Source organism: Lissotriton vulgaris, chromosome 9 (genome assembly GCF_964263255.1).
Source record: "Lissotriton vulgaris chromosome 9, aLisVul1.2, whole genome shotgun sequence".
Classification (NCBI taxonomy): Eukaryota; Metazoa; Chordata; class Amphibia; order Caudata; family Salamandridae; genus Lissotriton; species Lissotriton vulgaris.
Genome location: NC_141697.1, coordinates 1,060,057,795 through 1,060,078,466, shown reverse-complemented (window position 1 = coordinate 1,060,078,466; position 20,672 = coordinate 1,060,057,795). Strand labels below are relative to the sequence as shown.

Genomic DNA, 20,672 nt, shown 5'->3' with positions numbered 1-20,672 from the left:
AAGTATGTATCTGGCATGTTCAGTAGTAACGTCCAGCCTCCTCCAGACAGAGCTTGGGCCAAGGTGAGCATCCTGACCGTCTCCTCCCCTAAGATGAAGGTCAGAGGGCGTAAAGCCAGGATTGGACTAAGGCATCTATTTTGTTTCAGAAAGTAGCAGGAGTAACAACCAGTCCGGATTTCTGACATGTGTTTTGTGGGTGTTGTTTCTAATGTATGTGTGTGTGGATGGTGTGCTGTTGACTTGCTGAGTGTGGCTGTGGTGTTTGTGTGCTGATGGTGGTGCATGTGGGTGTGTTGGTGGGGGTGGTGCTTGTGGGTGTGCTAGTGGTGGTGCGTGTGGGTGTGGTGGTGGATATTGGTGAGGTGGTGGGTGTGGTGAGTATGGGTGTACTGGTGGTGGAAGTGGTGGTGGGTGTGTATGTTGTTTGGTTGAGTTCCCAGTAGAGGTCGCTAGTTAGTATTGTGAAGTGGTGGGTTCGTGGGGGGGATGCAAGCTAAAGAAAGAAAAATCGAAATATTAAAATTACAATCACCTGCTCCAACGACCACCACCTTCCTCCCGATCCTCCCCTCCCAGATGTCCAGGAACTGCTTGACACTGCGCAGGCTCCCAGCTCCCAATCCCAGCGCTACTCATATGCTGGGAATGCCATTCCCAGCACATGAGCAGCGCTGGGATTGTTCGGAGAGCCTCGGTCCGGTGCTCATACTTGGACTGGGACCTATGTTCGTTTCTACACCCAGTAATACAACACAGCTAGGTGGAGAAAGGCTAAGTGCACATGACCTTTGGGGCCGACCAAACCGTCATTCCCATTTGGCAGTGCCCACCACTCCCCCCTCCTCCCTGGTGCTGTAGCTGCAGCGTCAGGGTGAATGGCCCCGCCCCCTCCCTCCCTCCCTCGAGCCGAGCCGAGCCTGTAGGATAACAAATTAAAAAATATATATATATTATCACTTTATTTGTTGTCTGTTGCCTTTGATGGCTTTCAGCAGGTGGGGCGACGCTCCTCCGCCATAACGGAGGAACCACCCCAGCATGAGGAAGCATATTCCGGGTGTGGAACACAGTATATTCAATAGAATAGTGAAATGTTAAAAGATGTAATCATGGAGTAGGATGAATTAGTAAAAGTGATCGAATTAAATGCCCATTTGAAGTTAAGGTGCTTGTAAATATGAATTGAAGATGAGTAGGATGGGAGAAGAGAGATCAGAGACACTAATCTTCAAACATACCCATCATCTTTTTTCAACCGTGCAGTGCTCAGAACAAACTGCTTAATTTGGTCCAAACGTTGCTGTTCAATGTTTCGTTGTTTATCCAATGGCATGCAGTCAAGATAGAGGTTGTACAGTAGCCATGACTCTGTCTTCTTACGTAGGAAACTGGCAGAGATCACACGCTGAGCAAAGTTGCGGGGGTCTTCACCTGCAAACTGTATGAACACCCGGGGTATCCAATACTGAGAAGGCATGAGTGGGGATCTTCCTGTGGGAAGTCGGGAAAAGTGTTAAGAAGTGATGATATAAAAAAAAAACAACTAGGTTACACAAAAAATTAAATATTTAGTCAGTTTATACATAGTGATGATTCTTATCTAATGATAAACACATTGTATGGATGTGTGTAAATACCATTGTGTAGAGGCCTAATTTTTTAACATTCTTTATATTCAGATATGTAAGATTAGTATGCTTAACAAACAGTTGCCAGATATATTATACATGAGGTCTACAAAGCAAATTTGTGGTGCTCCTTTGAGGAGCGTGATCACACACTCCAGGTGAAAGACATAACAATCAAAATGTAGCCCTGAAGCCTGATCCAAACCGAAACAGAAAAATCCTTGTTTTCATAGCACTTGGAAATGAACAAAATATATACAATTCAGTGCGTGCAAATAACCCAGCAAAGTTCCCACCAGTGCAGAATCTAGTGGTTTGGGGTTTGAGCTTGAGTGCAATTATTCAATAACTTCATTTTCTTTTTTTCGCTCTCCATCTTGTTTATTTTTTTCATGTGGAGAAATCCCTCCTCCTACACACAAAAAATATGGGCGAGTTTGTGAGTTTTTCACATCCAAACGAAAATTTACTCCAGCCCTTTCTGTCATAAAAAATTAGATGTGGAAAGTAATTGTGACTATCTGCGAATTCCCACATGATATGACTTTGTGGATGTACACAACTTTTGCAGGGATCACTGAAATAATATCGACTGACAAAATATCGACTTGCCAAAATATCGTGGACAAAATATCGACAGTCAAAATATCGAGTTTGTATCTACAAACAGGTAAGTACAAAAATATCGAGTACAAAATATCGTTAACAAAAATATAGATGTAAAAAATATCGACTTTATTAAAAACAGTGTTAAATTAAATTAATATTAAATTTTAATTACTAAAATATACTTAAAACGACTTAAATTAAATAATAATAATAAAATAATAAATGAAAATAATAAAAATAATTTTTTAAAATCTTATTTGTTGACCCTGAACCCTAAAAATACCCCTTTACCCAAAAACCCAAAACTGACCCTGAACCCTAAAAATACCCCTTTACCCAAAAACCCAAAACTGACCCTGAACCCTAAAAATACCCCTTTACCCATGACCTGAAAACTGACCCTGAACCCTAAAAATACCCCTTTACCCATGACCTGAAAACTGACCCTGAACCCTAAAAATACCCCTTTACCCATGACCTGAAAACTGACCCTGAACCCTAAAAATACCCCTTTACCCATGACCTGAAAACTGACCCTGAACCCTAAAAATACCCCTTTACCCATGACCTGAAAACTGACCCTGAACCCTAAAAATACCCCTTTACCCATGAACTGAAAACTGACCCTGAACCCTAAAAATACCCCTTTACCCATGAACTGAAAACTGACCCTGAACCCTAAAAATGCTCCTTTACCCAAAATTTATCAATATTATTTAATTACCAATTAATTATTAATTAACAATAACAATAAAGAAAATATATTAGAACATTAGGTGTAATTATTTTAATAATTAATATTATTTTATCAAAATTAATTACTTAAAAATAACACAAAATTATATATATAAAAAATGTACTCTAATTAATGTAATTAAGTAATTACAATTAATTAATTAACAATTATTTAGTAATACAAAATATATTCAAAATTATATTAATTAATTAACTAATTAATATTAATTAATTATCAATTAATTATTAATTAAAAATATTAACAAACATATATTAAATAATTAATTATTATTAAATTACTTCCCACCCTATTCCCCTATAAACCCACAACCCGCTACAGAATTACATTACGCAATTATTATCAAAACAAAATTCATGTAATAAAATATTTAATAACATTAATACACACTATTCACACATATTATTACATAAAAATACACTATAAAATATTATATATTATTAAAAAATCGATATTTTTGCTATCTATATTTTATACAGTCGATATTACTTCACTTACCTGAAAAACGATATTTTTGTAGTCGATATTATGTCCAGTCGATATTTTGTCCAGTCTATATTTAAAACTCGATATTATGTCCAGTCGATATTTTGGAGTCGATATTTTGTCTCTATACCCTTTTGCAGTGCCTGCTCATCCTCTCGAGGGAACATCCATGATCCCACACTTATCATATTCAAAATAGTGGAATGTCTGTCCCACCAGCACACCACCAGCAGTACAAAGTGCGAGAAAGGGTCAGAAAATTCATCAAATCGTATCAGATTTAATCAAGATTTGGAAACTCTGATCCTGAATCCAACTTTTTGTAGTCACAACAGTAATACCTCAGGCAATCCCTTTCACTGACCCAATTCAGGAAGGATCTCAAGACCTGGCTCTTCGACTGAATCTACACGCCCAGCGGGATCAGCAACCCCCCCCCCCCCCCCCCCACTCAACCCCTTAGCACCTTGAGACCCTCACGGGTGAGTAGCCGCACTATACAAACCCTGATTGATTGATTAATAATATACAACCACAAATAGACTTGTGACACAGACGTGAAATGTTGTACCTCATAACAGACTACCTTAAAAAAACCTCAGTGGGATCTTGTTCAAGGTTACACTGTACCTTCAGCAGTTACACCTCCGTTCAGTATGGGATATCCATCGGCATCTCTCACCAAGTTATTCTGAGTGACTTTATGCACCAAGTACATTTTCTTCTGCTCATCATAATCCAAGACACCTACACTGTGCCATTCATAAATCAAATCACGACTCTTGGGATCCTCTGTAAAGGAAGAATGAGAAAAAAAAAATAAAACCACTGTTGTCTAAACCCCATTCAACCATTTATTCACCCCCCATTGCTCTAATTTGTCATTTCATTTTTATCTAAACAATAATTCTTCTCTCTATGCCTTCATTCTCTACTACTTAACATTCACCAGAACTTTCTTCACCATACCAAATGATTAACCTCTTCTACAGTTCTTCTTCCACCCCCTCCTCTTATTGCCCCACATTGCCCAGTACCTCATAATTTGCCCTATAAGTTACTATGGAGCTATGTGGATTCCCCTGTGCCTCTGGTGAGCATTGTTTTCATGTCAAAAATAAAATAGTGAAAAAGAAAAGAGGAAAAAAACAAAAAACTTAAAAATGAGTAAAAACATTGTTAAAAGAGCTAAATTCATTAGTCCATTTCATCGTAGGCTGAAATGTCTCATAACAGTTAACGGCCGCTGGCCTAATTTAGGCTGGGCCATCAGCTTCCCACGTATCCGTTGTATAAATTTACTGAACACAGCCATATTTTTCACTATATCCATTGTGAATAGGTAGTTCACCGCCTCCTTTGTCATTCTAATTCCGTGTCTGAGTAGAATTGGCTTTAGATAGTCGTTACGCTCGACAGACAACCCCGGGCAGCAAAACAGGATGTGAGTGAAGCTCTCTTGTTTATACTTGCATAAGCGGCATTCAGAATGTGTTGTCTCAAGTCTATTCGTGGCGTAAAGCTCTTTAAGGGGCAGCGGGTGTAATCGAAACGCTAAAATCCTATTGACTGCCACCTTGCCCACAGCTTGGATAAGGTGCTGTTTCGAGGACTGTGCCCGCTGCGGGAGTGTTAGCGATTCGTGTAAGCCTCTTAATTCCAATGCTTCCAGGTCAGTGATGCGCGAGCGTTTCGTTGCGCTTTTAATGGAGGCATAATTAAGAAACTTAGGGTCCCAGTTATTCACAGCAAGGTTCAGAGTTTCTTTTGCAGAGGCGAGTATATTTGACCACGAGTTCTCTTTTTCCAGAAAAATACTCTTTATGCTGGATTTCAGCGCGTTTTCTGGGGCTGCAGTTGTGAGGTAGAAATATTTACTAATTGCGGCCAGTTCCTCAAGCTTTTGTTGTGTCAAGCCGAATTTGAGCCGTATCAGAGTATTTCTGTTGCTAGACGGTAGGTGGAATAATTTTTTATAGGTCGAGCAGTGGATTTTTTCCAGGGTGCTTGATAGTTTGCCTGGAAAGGCCTGCTGCGCGTAATTGGTATTAGTTTCGCCCTTAATACTCTTTGAATTGCTGTTGTTGTAGGGCTGTGTAGAGTTGCATGCAGCTTCCCCAGGGCGTACGAGATACTTTTCCCTTTTGCCCGTATTTTCTCGAGGTGTGTTCCTGGTCGCCCTGTTTCACAAAACCAAACTCCCAAGTAGTTGTATTGTCGTGTGCAGTCCAACATCAATTGTCCTATCTTCCATTTTATGGTTTGTTTTTTTCGGAAAAGGGCCAAATATTATTATTTTTGATTTGGTTGCATTCACGATCAGTTTGTTTTTTGCATTATAGGTGCCCAATGCCATTAACGCTTTTTGTAGCCCAATTTTAGTGTGGTCTAGTAATACCAGATCATCAGCGTACTGCAGTAATTGAATCTTGGTATGCCCAAGGCGGGGAGTTGCTAGTGATGCTCCCATCAAGGCTTTGCCCATGTCTGCGGTGTATAAATTGAATAACATTGGGGCAAGTACGCATCCTTGCTTCAAGCCACAATTGGTGTCAATTTTCTCTGAGGCTGACGTGGTCGACAGTTTGATTCTGACCCATGTGTTTGAATATAAAGATATAATTGCTTTAAGTAATTGTGGGTCGATATTCCAGGTAGCCAGTTTTTGCCAAAGAATAGAGCGGTCAACACCATCAGAGGCCGCAGTATAGTCGATAAAGCATGCAAAGATGGGGAGAGATTTTCGTGCCACTGCCTTATGTGTTAGGTATGAGAGGGCTATGATGTTATCCACTGTTGAAGCACCTGGTCTGAACCCTGTTTGATAGAATGGCAGGAGGCCTTCCTCACTGACCCAAGTTGAAAGTTCTATTAATAGAGTATTGGCGTAGGCTTTTCCCTCGATGTCAAGGAGTGCAATCATCCGGTAATTTTGTGGATTTGATTTCGAACCTTTCTTATAGATGGCATGTAGGAGCGACCCGCGCCAAGAATCCGGTACATTGCCTACTAATCGACATTCCGCATATAACACGGACAGTTTTTCGGACCAAAAGTCTGTGTCTTGTCTAAAGAGGGAGCCCGGCAAACCGTTGAGTCCTGGCGCTCCATTGGGTCTGATTTTTTTTAGTATTGTGTTAACTAGCTTTTTTTCCACTATGTATGAATTTTTAGGGTTAGACAGTTGTGTTACGTTGTCTAATTCTGTTTTTGATTGGTTTTGGATGCCTTCCTCCTTATATAAAGATGTCACGTGGGCTATCCAGGTGTTGGGAGTCAATTGAGTTTTCTCTCTGCGTATTCCCTTGATTTAGAGTATTGAGGTATTGCAAGAACTCTTGCGTTTTGCTGGGACTCAACAGTCCGAAGATTTTTAGCCATTTTACTTCAGTTTGTTTCCGTTTTTCCACCCAAACTTGCTTTGAATGTAGTTTCGCTGTTTCCTGCAGGAGTTGTTTATCTTTAATTGAACCGGTTTTCAGATAAGTCTTTCGGATGTTGTGCACTAATTTCGCGCTTTTTCTGACTGCAGATATGTCACCAAGGTTTTGTCTCGGGTGATAGTTGGTCGTTCTTATTTTCCCTTCTTGTAGGTGTGTAACCAGATTGTGGGCAAGCTGGTCCCAGTTTAATTGTGCCCCTGTTTGTTTCCTTTAAAGTACCGTCCACCCAAACTTTTTTCCATTCCTCAAACTTATGTATAGGGCCTGCGTCCCATTTAATCCTTCTTGCCAATGTGTGCTGTTCAATGCCGGTTGTCGATCCCAGTAGATTAGGTATATAGTGGTTGTCCGCTGTCAGATTTAAAGTTGTTATTAGAGCCGCATGATCACTTTCCTTCCGTTGTGCATCTTTGTATGTACCCTGTCATCAGGCTCTGTAACCGAGAACTTAAAAGTATATAGTCAATTGTGGTAAAATTGTTGTACGTTGGCGGGCAGAGGTTTCCTGGGGAAGCCTTTAAGGATAGGGAGTGGGCTGATGCCAACTGGTAGGCATGCAAGAGGGCGTTGAATGCTTCCGTCGCGGGGGAAGTGAGGCTTTTTACTAATTTGTCTCCAATATTATGTGTGTTGAAATCCCCGAGTATTATTGAGTCCATCTGGGCAAATTGTAGGAGAAGATTTTCGATGTCTTCTAGTAACTCAGAGAGTTTTTCTTTTTTTTCCTGTCATTTAGGGTTATAATAAACATTAATCAATAATATAGACAATGTGCCCTTACTTGATGAGAGGCATTTCAAGATGCCGACCCACAAGGGTGATGACAATCAGGCAATAGTGAGGATCCGGCCCAGAGAAACAAGGACTGAACAGGGGTGGATGAGAAACAAACCTTGGGTGCAAAGAGGATACAACACAAAAGAGGATCAAAGATGAAACAAAGAAAGGATATGGAGCAAAGAAAAGCAAATGAAAGAGGATAGCGGCAACAAGGAGGTGACTCCTCTATGAAGAGAGAGGTTACAAAAAAAGCCTAGTGTAAAACATACTAGTAAACATAACTCTGCTTGCCCAGAGTACCCAAGAAATACATTTTTTTACTAGTAAGACAGCCACAAATCTGTAAAAATTGTAACGCATGAAAAAACTTTCCTTTAGGCAGAGAAGTACATATCCATTTTGCCCTAAAATTTTAAGGAGGAAAAGGTTTTTATTTTGCAAACGGTTTGGTCTAAGGTTGCTGTACTCTTGCCATAAACTTGCTGCCTCTACAAAACTAAAGGTCAGCCAGGAAATGAAATCAGCCTCTTTTTCAAGCTTCAGAATCCTCAATACTGTTGTCCTCGCCACCGTTCTCCACCTTTTATTTAAACAAAATGCTTTACAAAATTTGTAGTAGAATGAATTAAAGAGTTAATATCTGTAATAGTTTTTAATGCTTCTAAAATAAGGCCCACACCAGGTTATTTCAGAGTGAAGCAGTAAACCTACTATGCCAAAAGGTTTTTTGGGACCGGAATTTGAAGGAAATGGAACTAAATGATGGGCATCTGTCAGTTCCATAACAAGGCCTTGTTCTCAGAGACCAACATGATCGCAAATCTGGCCTTTTCTTCTTTTATTTACAGCATTTTTTGGATCAAGGGAGTTAAAAAAAAAACATAAAATACCACACTCTCAAACACATAGTGTATGGTTCAAAATTAGCTAGTAAAACCCTACCTATAAGGCCTCAGGGAGGGTGGCGGGGAACTTCGTCTCACCCATTATCCATGGGGAAATAAATAAAAAATGGGTAAAATGGTGCATTTTACAGCACACTATTCATATAATGTACCAAACCACGTACATGTTTGCAGACAATTTTGGATGGAAACTAACGAAATAATCCAGAAAATCAAAGACCCTTACTAAGGCTGACCTTCCCCAGGGGGAAGTGGGTGATCTTTAGAGAGGTTTCCCTCCCATGAGAACTTTGCCTAAATTGGGCAAACTTGTAAAGTGTATGTTGGACTTTCCCTTCTCTGCAGGGTAGCCCACCGACACGTTTTGCCTTTTCCCTCCACTTTTTGTTGAATTTATTTTTGTTGGCCTTAGGAGCAGTGCTAAAATGTTTGTGCTCTCTCCCTAAAGCATGGTTAAATTGGCTTATAATCAATTGGCATGTTTAATTTACTTGTAAGTCCCTTGGACAGTGGTATACCATATACTCAGGGCATGTAAATTAAATGTTCCTAGTGGGCGCCTGCAGCTCTTATTGTGCCAGTGACTTAAGTAGCCCTTTAAAACATGCCCAGGCCGGCCAATGCAGCCCGAATGTAGTGTTAAACTATCATGTCAACTAGGCATTTAAATTCCCTTTGGAAGCCTTAAATTTCCCTTTTCATTACATAGACGTCATCCCTAAGGAAGGCCCTAGGCAGCCCATAAGGAAGAATGCTGGGTAATTAACAGGTTGGACGTGTACTTTTAAATTTTACATGCCCTGATAGTGTAAAAAGCCTAAATTTGTTTTTTACTACTGTGAGGCCTTACCCTCCCATAGGATAACATTGGAGATTTCTCATGACATTTAATAAGCTGTAATTTCCAATTGAGTGCTGGTCCACTTTCATGTTTGGTGTCTTTGAAATTGTGGTGAAAAGCCCTATTAAACAGCGAAATCAGGTTTTTGGTCACAAATTTTAAAAAAATTGACTTTTAGAAAGTTGGAATTGTTCTGCCCTTAGCCCTTTTGTGCCTGAAGCATGGTCTGGGTCACATGACTGGTTGTAACTGGCAGTTGGACTTTGTGAATTCCTCCCAGAAAGTCACACAATAGAGGGATTAAGTGTATCTCAATGAGCCACCTGATGGCAGAATGGGTTGGTAGAGCTGAGCCCAGCCCCACTTACAACTGAATAGCCTGTGCTCTGCCTTGACACAATGAGCTTAACAACCCCACTTTGTAACTACAGCCTACTTTAAGCTGGGGCAGGGGATGCAGGAAATTCTATACACTTCAAAGCTATTGTGTAGAAGCTTCCATTGTCTAGAAGCTTCCCCCACCTTCCATTTCCAGGGCACCAGAATATGAAAAAGGAACCTCTGACACAAACTCTTCAGTACACTTCTGTACCTGTGGATACTCTTCCAGGAAGAACTGCTGTGCTGCTGGCATGACTGCCACTCTGCCGAACTGCTGACATGCTGCTGCCTTGTTGTATTGCTTCCTTTCTGCCCTGTTGCCTTCTTGCCTGGGGAAGGAGAACTGGGCCAGGAAATTAATCTTGAACCCAGGGCTATCATAGTAATTTCCAATGGCTAGTCTGCTGGCCTTCTGATCTGAGCCTCAGGGACATACATGGCTCCCCAACATCCTGCACTAGCACCTGGACCCAGCTGAAGTGAGTTCCTGACCCCTCAAGTAGTACCCCTCAGGTCTTGGACCCTTGGTGTGGTTCAGAGATCTGTATCAAGCTTTTAGACTCTTCGCAACTGAAGACGGGCCCGTTCTCAACGAGACCTCGCTGCTCGCACCTCATTTTAACTTGCAGTGCTGTCAGCTTGACCCTTCGTGCAACAGCATTAACCGCTCGCGGAGACCGCTAACCAGAAGCTCCAGCAATGCCCGTCCACGATGCCTTGCCTGCTCTTAGTGCTGCTTTGGCAGCCTCTTGTGATGCTCTCCCTGCACCCCTTAGCACAGATTTAAGAAGGTAAAACATCAACGGGCCTAACCTGGTGACTAGCGGCCTATACTACATCGCAGGTGCCTGAACTTGTGACTTTGGCCTAGTCCAGCGCGATCAGCTATCCAAAGCTGATGCTTAGTGCTTTTTGGCACTATTTTCACTATGAATAAAAAAAATCATAACTCTGGCTCTACTGATTGAATTTTTGTTGTTTCGGTGTCAAATTATTTATTAAAATTTGCTCTATTTTCCCAAATTGGTTTGGGATTTTCTTGTGTAGTGTTTTCACTTTATTACTGTTTGTGTCCTACATGAATACTTTACACATTGCCTCTAAATTAAGCCTGACTGCTCTTTTTGCCAAGCTACCCAGGGTTAAGCACAGGTTAATTTAGTGACTTTTTGTGGTTCACCCTGCAGGCTAATGTGGCTGTTGCTTGACCAGTATTTACACCCCAGTCAACCAAAAACCCAATATCACATGGTTTCCAACTCAAATTCCAAATACATTGGCTGAAAAAGCCATAGACTTCATCTGCAAATCTGAAGGAGCACTCAAGAAGTGTTTCAATACTGTCACTATGTGCTAGACAAGTTTGATCTTCCCCAAATGTTTTGGAGGGCTTATCCCCCAAGAAAATACAGCAAAAGAGTATGTACAATTGAGAACATTTCAGTCCAATTGTATACATCAATTAATGCAGGAGTAATTTGGGTATTCAAATTAACATTTTCAAATTCAATATATCATCGTTTCTCAATTCTCTCTTTCACCTCATTTCAATTTTCCAACTTGCCCTAAAAGAGATTTTCATTCACACACTCTGACTAAGAATATTAATGTAGCGGGCTGCTAGGGTGAAGGATAGTGTGGAAATAGCTTAACAATACAGATTAAAAAAATGACTCCACAAAAAGTATGAATTAACAGCCATATGAATAAGAGTCTCTAACACCAATGAAATAGTGCCAGTACCGGTAAGAGGACACTGAGCTCAACAAGAAGTATCACTCAAGTATCACCTATAAGTATACCATGGAAGTGCAATCATTCTGTCTCCAAACATCAGCTTAAACGTTTCCAAAAACACAAATTTTGCTTGTAAATTCCAGGTTTTCATTTTCAGTAAATGAACACAAATCTGCCATACAAAAGCATGTACACTTTTTCACGTGACTTTCTATACTCCCTTCGTCCTTCTTTTAATTCTTCTTTTTTCATTCCTGACTCCCATTTTTCTTTCCTGTCTTCTCCCTTCCTTCCTTGATTCTTACCTTCTAATTCTATCACCCAAAACCTTCTTTCTTTTAACCACTGATTTTGTTCTTTCTTCTCCCTCTGTTTTCCTTTTTTGTGTATCTATTCTTCCTTCTTTTGTCCTCCACTTCTATCTTCTATCTCTTTTTTATAGTTTTTTTTGTGCAATATCCTTTTTCTTCCCTATCTTTATTTTCTCCCTTTCTTACTTTTCCTATATTCCCCTTCTTACACTCTTTTGTCATGTGCCTTAATTGTTTTCTTTTCTCTTTTTATAATTGCCCTTGCTTTCTCTCTATCACACAGTTTTTAGGTTTTGCCTGGGGCACGGAGCTGTAGCTCCGCCCCCAGGAGAAATCTTTAGTTTTCAGTAAGGGGGACTTGAATCCGCCCTCTATTCCATTGGCTAGCTCTATAAATGGAGGCTAGCCATTGGAACAGAGATCTGTCCGTCAAGGCCGGACCAGATTCGGGGGCGTTCCCGCGATTTTTTCCCTGGGCGTGGTTATCTTATGTGGGATCGACTTTGTTGCACGTCATTCTGGCCAAACACGCCCCCGAATCGCCTCGCCTTCCTGCTTCCTGCTAATCCATTAACACTAGTGCTGTCCGTCAACGCGGACCAGATTGGGAGGCGTTCCTGTGTTTTCTTCCGTGGGCGTGGCCACAGAAGAAGGATTGGCGTGGCCACAGAAGAAGGAAGCCGTGCGTTTGTTTTCGTTATTCCGTGACGACGAAGTCCAGGTGAGTGCTTTGTTTGTTTACCCTCCGTGCTGGGGATAGGGGAGGCTCCCTCCAGCTATCCGTGTGTCGGTTCCCGCCCCCGCATCCCCCCCTCCCGCTCTCCGTGTGTCCGTTCCCTCCCGCTGATTCTCCCTCCTTCCCTCTCTCGCTGCTTCTCTCTCGCCCCCTCCCCTGGTGGCCCTCCTGTCCCCGCCCTCCTCCTCTCCCTGGTGACATGTTGGCCCGGGGTTCCTCGCCTGGCATTATCTGCCCCCCCCCCCCCCCCTGGCATCCGTCCTCCTCTGTAAACTTCTGGCTTCTTCCAGGGCGCCGCGGCCGGATATATAAGGAAGCGCCGAGGCGCCTGGCGGACAAGGACTGCAGGAAGCGCTAGAGAAGCGCTAGAGAAGCTCCCGCTCCGACCCTCGCACCAACGCCATGGACGTCACCATCAGCCACCCCTGGATGCGGCGCCCCCTCTGCCCCCCGGGCCCCCTCTTCCCCAGCCGCCTCTTTGACCAGGGCTTTGGCGAGGGGCTCCTGGACACCGAGAAAGTGAGTGAGGCAAAGATAGTCAGAGAATGCGAGTCAGACTGCGAGAGAGTGAAAAAGACAATGCGAGAGAAAAGGCAAGAGACTATGTGAAAGGTGGCTAGATACACAGGTTCTTGAAGAGTCTGGCACATACTCCTTCCCAACCCTTGCATAATAGACTGATTTAAGAAAGAGTGATAGTGGTTTAATTCTTAATTGGCCGAAATCTCTCCACAGAGCTGCAGCCCACCGCCAGAGGGCGCAAACAAGCGGGCCCATGGGAACACGTGCTGAAGGATGGCATTCACCATCAGAGCCCCACACATAATGAGAAATAGAATAGGACCTCATGTTGATCTGGGCAAGTAAAATGGCTTGTTTATTTTAAGACTTGTAAAGCCCAACAACTGGGGCCTCCTTCAACTGATAGTTACACTTATGAGGGTTATTGGCGGGGCTGCATCAGCCAAATAACTACCCGTAAATAGAAGGCGCAGCAGCAATGTGGCCTTTCCTTTGCTGAACATACGGCTAAATGTGAAGTCCTCCTGGGAGTGGCTGATTGGAAACATGCAAGCAGCAAAATTCCACCTGGGCGCATTTTGCAAAGAGCCTAAGTGCGTTTGCATGTCATAGGTTAGGTGCCTCGCATAAGAACTGGAACAGACCTTCTGACCGGGAGCACTTATTGCCTGGTCAACCATAAAAGGGTGAGAAATCTTAATAATCTTTTGTTATGGAGGATTCGTGCCTGTTAACCAACAGAGGTCAACAGAGGCAGAGGTCTTTCGCGATGGAGACCGTGCAATGGACACATTAATACTGTTCAGGCAAAGGTTTCGCTTCAATAGTACTACTGTAGCACCTGACTAAAGCACTCATCACCTGAAAAGACGCATTTTAACCATTCGTAAAATCTGCAGATTATTCAGTAAATAGTCGATTATGTGCCACGTGGGGTATATCCATTACTATGCGGTAAACACCATGGCTGCAGCATTCCATGGCCCTGCATACATCCAATGATCCAGTTTCAAACCCCTTGGGCAGGTTACACCCACATTCAATAAACATAAAAGTATTACCCTGTAGTCCTCGTTCCCTAAGCATTTGTTTCAGCAAATTCTAAATTATTACAAAAGGAAAAACTGCAGACCATGGAAAACGGCCAGTTCTGTGACAGTTTTTGGCTTGGCGGCAATGAGTGGGAGACGGGTGGGGATAAAGTGAGTCCCAGGGGACTATATATTGCCGTAGGGATCACAAAACCAACTTTGGGTCCAGAAAAAGACAACTATTGTTTTCATTAAATTCTTCTGAAGTACCAGCATGAACTGGTACCAGCATGTACCATACACTGAAGCAGGCATGACCAGAGGCCGTAGCCTCCTTATATCCTGATACTAAGTTAGCCCTAGATGCTTTCAATTAGACTTACGCCTGTTAATTCTCGGTATTGCATTAAAATATAAATTCTGGCCTAAAACTCAACATCTTTATAGGCGTGCAGCCTTGAAATCTTCGGAACTGGAGAGACCATTATCTTCCCACACCCTCAACCCAACTAACAAAGGGGTATTCATTTTATTTTAGTGAATCCCCATTTTCCAACTCTGTACTCGCGACACATGCATCTGAAGTATCTTGGTGGAATAGCTGAATGAGTTGAGTGTTTGCCCCTGATTGGCAGCTCACAAATTAGAATCCTAGCAAGGCCTACTCAGCCTTTTATCCTCTAAAATAACATGTTTCTAGCTCTTTGAAGCTGCAGTGATTGAGCGACGCTACGTTTAGATGTTGGTAGGAGAGGTTTGCTGCAACATCTGTCTAATGAGGGTGGCTAAGTATACTCCACTGTGTACTGCAGTGGGAAGACTGATCAACAACAGGGTGTGAACATGGCCCTTTACCATGTACAGTTACGAGAAGGAGCCGCGTTAACCCGCTGAGCTACCTCAGTAACATTGGAAGCCGGGATCTGCCCGTTACACGGACTCTGTCCCAGCCCTGCGATATTTTCAGCGGTTCTGCGTTTCTGCCCCCCCCTCCCGTTGTCACCCCCCGTCCCTGGCTAATCACCCCTCCCCTGCCCCTACTCCTTCACTACTGCCGCCTTGATGCAGGATGCGCCCTCCCCCGCACATCTCCTGCCGAGGGGGGGCCCGCACACTGCCCCGCACTGCCTGGCTCCTGCAGCACTCTCAGCCACGAGAGGACCCCGCATCCGGCTCGATGCCTCCAGCGCCAACCCCCACAAGGCGCTACACCCCCAGCACTCCGTGCATCGTCGGCACATCCTGGAGCCTCCAGTGACCCCCTCTTGCCCTGCACACCCCCCCCCCCTGCACCCCACCCCAGACCCGCAGCCCTCTGCCCTCACCTCACACTCTGGAGCCGCCACTCTTCTCCTGACAAAAATTCCCCGGACAGAAAGATGCCAGAGACACACGGACATAGAATTAAATAAATAAATACACAGAGACACATCGGTGAGAAAGGTTGCTTTTATTTAAAGTTACAATTCGTGTCTCCCTGTTGCCTGCTTGTGCCTCCGTTTTCGTGTCTCCCTGTTGCCTGCTTGTGCCTCCGTTTTCGTGCCTGTGAGACTGAGTGCAAGCTGTGAGTGCAGGCTGTGAGTGCAGGCTGTGAGTGCAGACTGTGAGTGCAGACTGACTGTGCAGACTGACGGACTGTGCGTACCTGTGTATTTGTGCAGCTATGTGTACAAGAGCTAAGTGATGCTGTGTATGTGTGTGTGATGCTATATGTGTATTATGCTATGTGTATGTGTGGGTCTGTAGCTGTGTATGTGTGCAGTGTCCAGGAGCTGAGTGATGCGGTCTGTGTGTAATGCTATGTATGTGTGATGCTATGTATGTATAATACTGTGTGTGTGTGTGTAACTGTGCATGTCTGTAGCTGTGTGTGTATGTAGCTGTGTATACAAAGCCTGTCAATGTGTGTAGAGGAGGAGCTGTGTGTGTGTGTGTATAGCTCTGTGTACATATACCTATGTGTGTATAAGTGCAAATGCAATAGGTCTCACATTTCGTAACCATAAAGCTATTTACTAGTAAACGACAAAGCCATTTCTTTATCTGTTTTACAAAAAAAAAACATAGGTGAAAATTTTGACATTTACAATGCCAATAGCTCTAATTTTGTCAAAGGCAAAACCATTGCATTGTAAATGCTTGTTATCCTTTGAAACTCCATTGCTCCCATTCCTCAACTCTGATATGCTATTACAGTGTCCTCCTCTTCCTACATACAACCTTACAAAAGTGGCAGCCATCTTTGACTGCCTATGTCTGGTATCCGTGACCCAAAAAATAGGAAATGAGGGGAAGGAAAAAGAGATAAGAGAGGGGAAAGGAGGAGGTAAGAGGAGAGAAATGGAGAGGTGGGGTAGGGGAGAGAGGAGGAGACAGAGAGGAGGAGGGGGAGAGGAGGAGGGGGAGGACGGGGAGGGAGGGTGTTGACTTGGCCCTTTTTGCGGTTGTATGACGATCCGTCGCCCACAATGTAATCGCGGCAGTTCTCATCGCGGCAATTACATCGCAAAGGCAGTCACACCGGCCATTATCTCATCGCACGTTGTTGCGACACAAATGCGACAATGTAATTGGATCGCGTGTCACATCGGCGACTTTACATCGCGCGACATGACAACGCGATGAGCTCAGCGTGCTGGGCTGATCTCAGTGGATACCTCAAGATCCCAGTTCTGTGTGCCTTGTAGGAAGCCAATGTTCTGATTGCAATGCACGCTCACCCCCCCTCTTTCCCCCCCACCCCCGAGTAGCAGAAGTAGGGACCCATTCAAGTGCTCCATTTCGTGTGCAAACTGAGCGACTCGTGATGCATCAGCATCAGCAGCAAGTGGGAGCACTGCATCAGAGGTCGCTGCTTGTTTAAATTGCAGCAGCAATGACAAAGTTCTGTGAATAAAATAACAAGTGGGGTTGAACTCTCTTGCTTGTTTTTTTTTGCTGTTGATGAATCCATGGTGGGAATTGTTTTGGCACGACATGCTCGTCTTTGTCACTTTTTGCTGAATATCTCTTCAAAATCGACCACTTCACTATATCGCAAAATAACAACGTTTACAGCACTTTTCAATCTTGATACCTATTTAAGATGACATAACAAATTCTCCTGTCTTTGGTTTTTAATTTCTACTCATTCAAACCACGTACACACCTTTATTACACCTCACCTACGATTTTTATAGTTTCTGAAACTATGGTGCAAACCATGTTTTTGCCCACAAGAGGGCACTCGAGTCAAGGTCTGAAATCAGATGCAATCTATTACAGTAATGCTGCCACCGGACCAGGAGCACTGGCAGTGAATGGTACACAGACAAACCTGCTACACAAATATTGCATTATTTATGGTCATTGGGTGAAATATCAGGCCAACTTTTCAGAAACAATAGTATTAAATTTGCAAAATTGTTGTGGCTAACGCATCCCAGGGTGCTTTTGGAACCCAGTGTGTTCCAGCTCCAAGTATGCAGCATCTTTTCATGAGATACTACAGCAGTTGTATCTAATGCAAACATGCCAACATGAAAGGTGTATTACTGCATACATCTCTGCCTCTAACCATATTGTTGGGCTGTAGCGCCTTGAGTAGCGCCTTGAGACCCTCGCATGTGAGTAGTTGCGCTATACAAACCCCTGAGTCATATCACCATTTCAGCCTGTTTAACATACTTGATAAGAAGTAAAAATCCACCACCTACTATTTCCACTCTACACATATCTCACAAATGAGCCTCCCACATCGCTAATAAAAAAACGAATACGGACATGGAGACCCTTCTCGGTCAAAGTGACAGTTTAATTGTATGTGATCTCAATAATATTCTATGCTCCCTTATTATTGGTCTGGGTATGACCGTTGAAAAAGGCCTGGCAGCAATAAAAAAAAACACTAAAACGATTAAGGAACATGGAATTTGTGCTACTCAGAGTCCCTTCGAACACTCAGCTCAATCTGAGAAGAGCCTAGCATAAGTGGAGGACAAATTACTCCGATATTCATATCCATCTACCCATACACCCATCCATCCATCCATTCATCCACTTTTGCCCTCTGTTTCCCTCTATTTTCGTGCCCTTCTGCCCTCTGTTCCCCTGTTTTTCGTGCCCTTCTGCCCTCTGTTTCCCTCGTTTTTCGTGCCCTTCTGCCTCTGTTTCCCTCGTTTTTTGTGGCCGCCTCTATTTTCTGGCAGGAGTGCTGGGGCATAAACAGTGCTTCGAAAGCCTTTGCATGGCCACACTGTTATCATTCGCTCGTTTTTGTTAAAATAATAACAACTTGCATCATTTTTTAAAGTTGCACCATTCGCCCGTTTTTACAAGTCTCAGCACGTCTCAAGCCCATTTAGCTTGCCCCCTGTTTCCCTCGTTTTTCGTGCCGTTCTGCCCTCTGTTTCCCCTCGTTTTTTCGTGCCCTTCTGCCCTCTGTTTCCCTTTTCAATCGTTTTTTGTGGCCTTGTGCCCTCTGTTTTCCTCTATTTTCGTGCCCTCGTGCCCTCTGTTTCCCTCGTTTTTCGTGTCCTGCTGCCCTCTGTTTCCCTCTATTTTCGTGCCCTTCTGCCCTCTGTTTCCCTCGTTTTTCGTGCCCTTCTGTCCTCTGTTTCCCTCGTTTTTGTGGCCTTCTCTATTTTCTTGCAAGGGTGCTGGGGCATAAACAGGGCTTTGAAAGCCTTTGCATGGCCACACTGTTATCATTAGCTCGTTTTTATTAAAATAATAACAACTTGCATCATTTTTTAAAGTTGCACCATTCGCCCGTTTTTATTAGTCTCAGCACGTCTCAAGCCCATTTAGCCCATTTTCGTTTGCGATGTAATGGCATTCTAACATCGCATGCGTTGTAATTGCATGCGATGTTAATGCCATCGTGCCGTTGTAGCATGCGGACTAATAGGCTGCGATGTGAACGCCCATGCGATGTAAACGTCGCACCGCGATGTATTTACATCGATGTAATGGGTGTTTCCCCCTTTTTGCAGGGTCATCCCTGAACTTTTCTCCTGGTATTTTTTTTTACATGGAGTTGGTGGTTTTAGGACTCTGGGCACTTTATCACTGATGTCCAGTGTAAGGTAAATGGCAAAACATTGTAAGATTGGTCTACACCTGTTTGGCGTATTTAATTTACCTATCAGTCCCTTGTAAAGTGGCATCTCAGATAACCAGAGCCAGTAAATTAAATGCTACTGGTGGGATTGCAGCGCTGCTTGGGCCAGTCACCAAAGTAGCCTTTCAAGCATGTCTCAGGCCTCTGCAATTGCAGGGCCTGCGCGCGCAGTTTACTGCTGCTATGACGTGGCACATAAAGTAGTTGCCACGTTTGTGACTCCCCTTTTACTACATATCGGTCACCCCTAAGGTAGGCCCTAGCTAGACCTATGGGCAGGGTGCATTGTAGGTAAAAGGTAGCACATGTGCCTTAATTGTGTGGCATGTCCTGGTAGTGACAAACAGCCATTTTGGTTTCTCACTGCTGTGAGGCTGCCCTCTCATAGGAATGTATTGGGGATCCCTGATAAGTGTTTGAGTGGTAATTCCTGATCTGAGAGGAGTAGCGGGATCAAGTTTGGTATGTTTGGAATAGTGGTAATAAATGCTACGTAATGAGTATGCACAGATTTATTATCACTATTTTAGAAATACCACTTTTAGAAGTTGGCATTTCTGTGTTCTATGTGTCTTTGTGCCTGCCTGATGTGTATTGCATGTCTGGCTCTGGAGTGACAGGGACTGGGTAGGTGCAGTGGCTCCATTTGGAGTAGTGGGAGGAGTAGCACCTAGACCTGAATATGACTGTGCCTGTACTACACAATGCTGGCTCTGCCCTCTGTGGTGTGTCTAGGGCCAGAGCCTACACTGACAAAGGGGGTGGTCGGCAACCTTTAGAGAAAGGGGTGAGTGCCCCAGAACTAGTTTGAACCAGGCGCAGAGCCCTGGGCCATGTGGAGAACAAAGACATTTGTGGTATAAGTATTGGGGCTGTGACCCCATGAAAGTATGCGCTGTTGGGGCTTACTGGAAGACAGGACTGAAGGACTGCTGGGCGCCAGGAGGAACCCCCCGAAGGACTTCCCCTCAGCTGGAGGGCCCTGTGAACTGGCCTGCCTGGGCCCAGCTCTACCCTGTGTGCTGGACTGCCTGTGCCTGGTTCTCTGGCCCAGGTATTTGCCAGGGCTGTGTGGCTGGTCCTGGGGACTGGGACAAATCTAGTGTGTGATGAGTGCTACACCAGTTGCCCTCCTACTTTGGAGCCAAACGTGTTGGGCGCTTTTCACTTTTTCCGACTGGAGGAGCGTGTGTTTCCTCCGCTCCCTAACGACTGCCGGTGAAGCGTGCTATTGGAGGCACAGAGGTGAAGAGAGAAAGCTCCGGGTGCCAGAGGGATTCCGACCTAGGAGCACTATACTGGGCTGCTTCAAGCGCGTGCTGAGCGCTGCAGGTCTCCTTGTGTGTTGGCTTGTTCCTCAGAGTGCAGAGCACTGTCCCGGAGTAGTGCCCTCAGCGCTGTTGA

General features: G+C 43.9%; 1 protein-coding gene across 1 annotated transcript in view; it reads right to left on the bottom strand.

Moving 5' to 3' along the window:
- DNAH1 (dynein axonemal heavy chain 1) overlaps positions 1-20,672 on the bottom strand; it is an 822,394-nt gene that overhangs the window by 733,819 nt on the left and 67,903 nt on the right. Inside the window, exons 7-8 of the mRNA XM_086939555.1 lie at positions 4,111-4,272; positions 1,242-1,494 (exon numbers count right to left, since the gene is read on the bottom strand). Of these exons, the coding sequence (XP_086795681.1) occupies positions 1,242-1,494; positions 4,111-4,272 (415 nt within the window). The remainder of the gene's footprint in view (positions 1-1,241; positions 1,495-4,110; positions 4,273-20,672) is intronic.